The 6,582-nt window shown below is 50.0% G+C and overlaps 1 protein-coding gene across 1 annotated transcript; it reads left to right on the top strand.

The window, feature by feature from the left end:
- The first annotated feature begins 465 nt into the window (after positions 1–465).
- Positions 466–6,117, top strand: LOC136456299 (secreted RxLR effector protein 161-like). Its single transcript, XM_066456119.1, has 2 exons — positions 466–1,026; positions 5,992–6,117. Exons 1-2 carry the CDS (start codon positions 466–468, stop codon positions 6,115–6,117), a joined length of 687 nt encoding a protein of 228 aa, XP_066312216.1.
- The last annotated feature ends 465 nt before the right edge of the window (positions 6,118–6,582 follow it).

Below are 6,582 nucleotides of genomic sequence, written 5' to 3'. Positions count from 1 at the left end.
AAGCTGTACCAAATGGATGTCAAGAGTGCATTCCTCAATGGCCCAATACAAGAGCTGGTGTATGTGGAGCAGCCACCGGGGTTTGAAGATCCCAAGTTCCCAAACCATGTCTATAAACTCCAAAAGGCGCTCTATGGGCTTAAGCAAGCACTAAGAGCATGGTATGAATGCCTTAAGGAATTCTTGCTCAAACAAGGCTTTGAAATAGGCAAAGCCGACCCTACACTCTTTACTCACAAAGTTGGAAATGATATATTTGTGTGCCAAATATATGTCGATGACATAATATTTGGTAGTACTAATCATGTGTATTGTGATGAGTTTAGTAGGACTATAACTAAGAGATTTGAGATGTCCATGATGGGTGAGCTGAAGTTCTTCCTTGGATTTCAAATCAAGCAAATGAAGGAAGGGACATTCATTAGCCAAACCAAGTACACCCATGATATGCTTAACAAGTTCGACATGGTGAATGCCAAGCCTATCAAAACTTCCATGCCAACTAATGGACATCTTGATCTAAATGAAGAAGGGAAAGCCATTGACATCAAGGTATATCATTCCATGATTGGCTCTTTACTTTACTTATATGCATCTAGGCCAGACATAATGCATAGTGTGTGCATGTGTGCTAGATTTCAAGCTAACCCGAAAGAGTGCCATTTAGTGGCTGTTAAGAGAATCTTGAGATATTTAGTACACACTCCTAACCTTGGCTTGTGGTATCCCAAAGGCTCCAAGTTTAATCTACTTGGCTATTCGGATTCCAATTATGCCAGTTGCAAGGTAGATAGAAAAAGCACTTCAGGGACATGTCAATTCCTTGGACGGTCCCTAGTGTCTTGGAGTTCTAAGAAGCAAAATTGTGTAGCCCTTTCTACCGCTGAGGCTGAGTATGTTGCAGCCGGTGCATGTTGTGCTCAACTACTTTGGATGAAGCAAACCCTTCTTAATTTCGGATGTCAATTTACCAAAATTCCACTCTTGTGTGACAATGAAAGTGCCATAAAGCTTGCAAACAATCCTGTAAGCCACTCAAGAACCAAACACATAGACATCCGACATCATTTCTTGAGAGACCACGAAATCAAAGGAGATATCGAAATTCGTCATGTGAGCACCGAGAAACAACTAGCCGATATCTTCACTAAGCCTCTCGATGAGTCAAGGTTTTGTGCTTTGCGTAGTGAGCTAAGTATACTTGATTCTCGTAACATGGTTTGAAATATGGCACACCTCTGTTTGACAACCTAGCAATATAGAAAAATGTTTTAAAAGGATATTACATTGTGTTTCAAAATCACTTTAAAAGGACCAACTAAGTGTCATGACCATTATCTGTATTGTTGATTGCTTACTGTTCATGATATTTAGAGAATATATATCCATATCTGAGGTTAAGAAGGTCATAAAGTTTTAGCGTAATCCCTGCAAAATTGGTAGGGCGGCAGTGCCGCTCTCTGAAAACTAGGCCTTTTCAGCCAATTTTGGCTGGGTCGCGGGGCCCGTTTTCGTCTACTTATTCCTTCTCTGGCCCCCGATGCAACTCTCTCCTTCTCTCCCAGCCGATGCCGACACCTGTGCTTCTCTCTTACTCTCTCACAAGCACATGCCGCCACCATTCTTCGTGGACTGCCACCCCGGCAGTGTCGCCCCTGCAGCCGGCCGAGACTCTTCTTCGCTGGTCACTGCAGGAGGCTCTTGGCTGAGCCATTTCTTCTCTTCTCCCTCCACTCCAATGGTTTGGAAGCAAGGTGAAACCCTAACCCCTACTCGATCTATGCAATGTGAAGCTTTTGGTCATGGATTTCAGTTTCTAGGGGGAGTATGAAGGATTTAGAAAGGTTTTTGATGGTTGAATCGAGTTGATTTTGGATTTCACCGGTTGGATGATTTTGGGGAGAGCGGCAATGCCACCCTTGGGACCATTAATGGCACCCCTCGCAGAGACTAATTGCTATACTCAATTTCAAATAGCCTATGAAGTTCATAATGGATTGGATTCACTTATCAAAAATTGTTCTAAAAGTTTTTCATACTCAATCTTTCAAATCCATGGCTAGGGTTTCATGTGTTCTCTGTTTAGACTGTGGTTCTGAAATTGTGATGATGAATAGACACTGTTGGAAATAGGATTTAACTAGAACGAGAAAATTGAAGATGAAATAGTGAAGCTACTGAGGGCGGCAGTGCCGGCCTCAGGGGGCGGCAGTGCTGCCCTACCATGCTGATTTCAAATTCAGCACAATTTTCTATGTCATCTTCAAAGTTCTTTTTCTTGTTAAAACCTGCTTGCAGCTATGTCTAACTCATTATCTTATATAGTTTCTTATCAAGTCTAATTTATATTGCATAGATGGACCGAGGTAAAAGGAAGGTGTTGACAACCAAGCAAAAGGTCAAGAGAGGCAGGGGACAGGCGAGTTATACTCCTAGAGACAGAGATCTTGATGAAGACCTTGCTGAAGAGGAAAACATTCAGAGGATGGGAAGAACTATTCGTGTGTGGCCTGACTCTCCTTTGCACATTTTAGAGTTTGATAGCAGCTACATGAGAAATAACACCGATAGGTTCGATCTCATTCCTCCCCAAAATAGTGATGGTCATAGAGTTGTTGACTATTCCATGAGTTAGAAGAAGACAGGTGAAGCCAGAGAGATTGATCCCTACTCTTCTGACAGATCAAATGGTATTGATTATAGATTTTGGAATGCTTTCCAATCTAATTTTTATGCTACAGCCATTCTGTCTAAGTCCAAGGGCAAAATTAGTAAGATGCAGTGCATTGACTTTGGTGACTTGGAGAGCAGGGATGATCATTAGTTTGCTACAGCAATCAAGACCTGCGACCGCTTTGAGATGACATACATCATGAGTTTCAGGTATGACTGGAACAGGGAGTATTGGTGTTTCGTACAAGCACCGGCAAATAAATTTATAGTAATACACGTTAGGCCTGGATGGAGCGCTAAAGGACACAAGATTTATACTGGTTCGGGCCGAATGTCCCTACGTCCAGTTTGCTGCTGCTTGTGTTATTAGCACCGTGAACGGTCTGTAGTAAAGGGTACAAACGATCGAGAGAGGGACTGGTCCCAAGTCTCTGATGAAAGGGTTGAAAGGAGGTCAAGAGCTTCGTAGTCGCTTGACTGTGTGTATCTGTCCGTGGTCTCACTGTTTTTTTTCCCTCCTCTATGGGAGAAGCGCATCCCCTTTTATAGATCAAGGGGCTGTCTTTACAAGGATAAGGGCTTTAGCTAGTCTTGTGGTTCACGTCTACCCGGTTCGGTCCTTTATTCTGATGAGTGCTAAGGAAGATAAGTGCCTACAACACTACTGATATCCCTGTAGAGTGTCAGGTTGATTACAGAATGTTGCCCTGCTCAGGGTATGGGCTGTAGTACAGTGGTTTTGACTCATCAGCCTTTCCCAGCCTTGCTCCGCACGTCTTCCGATTCTTGTGAGTCTTCGTCGGAGTGTCGTGGGATCGGGGTCCGGAGTAACGTCGAGGTCAAGGCCTTCTGGCTTTGGACCTGAGGGGTCGGGAAGCGAGCGCCGCTCCCTTGGGTCTATAGCATGGTGATGGAATTCTCGTCGTTCATGGAAATAGCAAATCTTCTTCTGGAGTGTAGCGGTTGTCGTATATCTTCGTCAGGTTCCGTGTCCCAGGATTGAAGGCGGCGCCTACAATTCTACAGGGCGAGGAGCACGCACCGATACAACCTTTCGGGCCCTACAGCGCCCGGAAGGGTCTAAAGCACCCGTCCCGTCCTCCTCTGGTAGTACTTTTCTTGTTAGGGCGCAGGGTATGGTTCTTGGAGCCATGGTTGACCCGAACGTCTTGTCTTGCCCTGTTTCTATCATCCTGAGGGAACAGGGAGAAGTGGTCAGGTAAGGTGAATCCAAACTTTAGATATGGAGCAGGGTGAGGCTCGTTCCTCGCCATCGGGCGAAGCGGAGACCAATCCCTATCTCCTGGGCGAGACTGACCCTGCCCCTCTGGGGTCGGGCGAGGCGGAAACTATCCCGCAGCCCTCGGGCGAGACCGAGCCCGCCCTAAAGGCGTCGAGCGAGACGGAGCTTATCCCTCGGCCCTCGGGAGAGACTAAGCCGGTCCTAAAGGCGTTTGGGTGGGGTGGAACCAAACTCCTGTTATTCGAACAAGGGATCAAACAACGCCCTTATGCGTCCAGAAGTTTTTTACGTTCAGTGGTTATCGGTTCCACCTTCTGGGGTACCCCGGTATTAGGTCCCTGACAGTAGCCCCCGAGCCTCTAGGTGAGTCGAGTAGAACCGCCTGGAGGGTGTTTTTTCTGATTTCGTCGAAGTTATTTTTGCCAGAGGGTGCGCGCAAGCGCACCCGATGGGTGTAGCCCCCGAGCCTCCGGGTGATTCGAGTAGAGTCGCCCGAGGGGTTGTATCGGTCCCTTCACAGGTAAGGCTGAAGGACTTGGCTTTTCGTTAATTGGATGTTTTCCTAAGTGGGTCATGGTATCCCATTCGCTAGGAACTATTCAGGGCTGACCTAACTGGTGCTTTTGCCTTTGATTTTGGATTGTTCACGGATCCTACCTTAGTTGGGCCAACCTCTGAGTTTCTGGGCCCTAGGTGGGTCAAAGAGAAAAGAAAAAGGCATTCATGGCTTATGTTTCCCAGGTGGGTAGAGAGTCTGGATTTGCCTGGGGAAGGCGAACCGTCCGCCTAGATTCTTTGGGGTGAGAGGATAGGGACTGCGGGCGCGTGTCCCACGACATGACGCGGTGGCGCGCGTGGCAGGCTTGGAGATCGAGGCGGATGGTTGCCCTTCTCGCATCCGTCGCCCCCTATAAAACCGCGGGGTTCGCCCCCAGGGTTCCGTATTTCGCTCCCCTACCTTTGAGTCCTAAAACATCTGCCGCCAACCGCCCCAGCTTCCTATGCCCGTATTGCCACCATCGTCCGGCTTGCGCTCGTGTTGCAGCCGTCGTCAAGCTCACGCCCACCCTTCCCCCCATTGCCTCAATGGAGTTGTGGGGTAGATCTAACATCACCCCACGGCATCTGGAGGGCCTCGTCTGCCGCGGCCTTCTCCGCCCGCCGTCCACCGTCTAGGAGTGGCTGGTACCTAGCGACGAGGGCGAGCTGGTGCCACCGGAAGGGTATGTCGTCTCTTTTGCCATCTTCCATGAGTGGGGATTCGGGGTACCCGCACAGAGATTCCTTTGAGGGCTGCTGGATTACTATGAGGTAGAGCTGCAGCATCTAACTCCCAACGGGATTCAACACATGGCAGCATTTGTTGCCCTGTGCGAGGGTTTCCTGGGGATCGATCCCCATTTTGATCTATGGCGGTACTTCTTTAACATTAGTCTGTCGAAGAGGAAGATTGGGGGGGAAGACGTGCACACGCCGATGGGGTGTGTCAGCATTCATCTGTGCCATACCCGGTCGAAGGGTTACCCATACATGCGTCTGGCGACATCCAACAAGGGATGTCATTCACAGTGGTTTTATGTTAGGGATGATGTGAGTGCCACCCTACCGAAGTACACCGGACGTCTTATTATGGATGCTCTGGAGTCGTGGGGCTAGGGCGTCCAGTCTAAAGATAAGAAACACATCTCTGACCTTCTCTCCGCCCTCCATGCCCTGAAGGGTTGGGGTGTAAAGGCGACGGGGATTATCGGCGCCTACCACGTGAGGAGGGTGGCGCCACTAATGGCGCGTGTGCCTCCCCTGCATCAGATGATGCCCGGGATATCATTCAAGGGGACGGTGCTCGTTGACGAGGCGCTCCCTTATTCAGAAGTGGCGCAGCGTATCAAGGAGGTGATGGAGCCGACGAAGGATTCCGCCGACAGGGTCCTCGACATCGTGTATCCGGTGCCCGGGCATCCTCCAATGCGGCCGGAGCCTAGGTTCTTCGAATTCATAAGCCCTCTTCTCCCGCACTCTTTTCTTTCTCCTAAATCTCCCTTTTTTAATACTTGCTTTTGTGATGTTGGGGCTAGCCGAGGGGGCTAGTCTTCAAGGATAGTCCGGCTCCGCTGCCGAAGGACAAGGTTGTGGCGGAGGCGAATCGGCTCGCGGCCGAGCAGGACAAGAAAGCAAAGAAGGAGATGAAGAAGGCAAAATGACTGAAGCAGGAGGCACGGGATAGGGGAGAGGACGTGAGCAGTGAGGATGACGACGATGATGATGATGACGACAACGACGAGGTAGCCGTCAACATGGATTGGGGCGTCCTAGAGGATGAGGACATGCTGACAAGTGGCGACCCACCCATGCAGGGGCCCTTCCCTTTTCACGCAGAGGGAAGTGAATCGATGAGGTCAGTGGAGGCCGGCGAGTCCGCCGCTTCGCACGGCGTGCCAGCCGAGGATCGGTGGATGGGGGGAGGCAGGCTTGCTACCGTCGACCCTGAGGCGATCATGGAGGGGGGTGGCACCGGAGCCGCGCCCGGCTCTGATGCCGCGCCCTGTGAGGTGATGGAGGGGAGTAGCTCTGGTGCTGCGCCCCATGGGATGATGGAGGGGAGCGGCTCTGGTGCCGCGCCCCATGGGACAATGGAGGGGAGCGGCTCTAGTGCCGCGCCCCATGGG

This window comes from Miscanthus floridulus, chromosome 1, assembly GCF_019320115.1.
Source record: "Miscanthus floridulus cultivar M001 chromosome 1, ASM1932011v1, whole genome shotgun sequence".
In the NCBI taxonomy this organism is placed as follows: domain Eukaryota; kingdom Viridiplantae; phylum Streptophyta; class Magnoliopsida; order Poales; family Poaceae; genus Miscanthus; species Miscanthus floridulus.
Note: the sequence above shows the minus strand (reverse complement) of the source record. Positions and strands in the feature narration are given on the sequence as shown.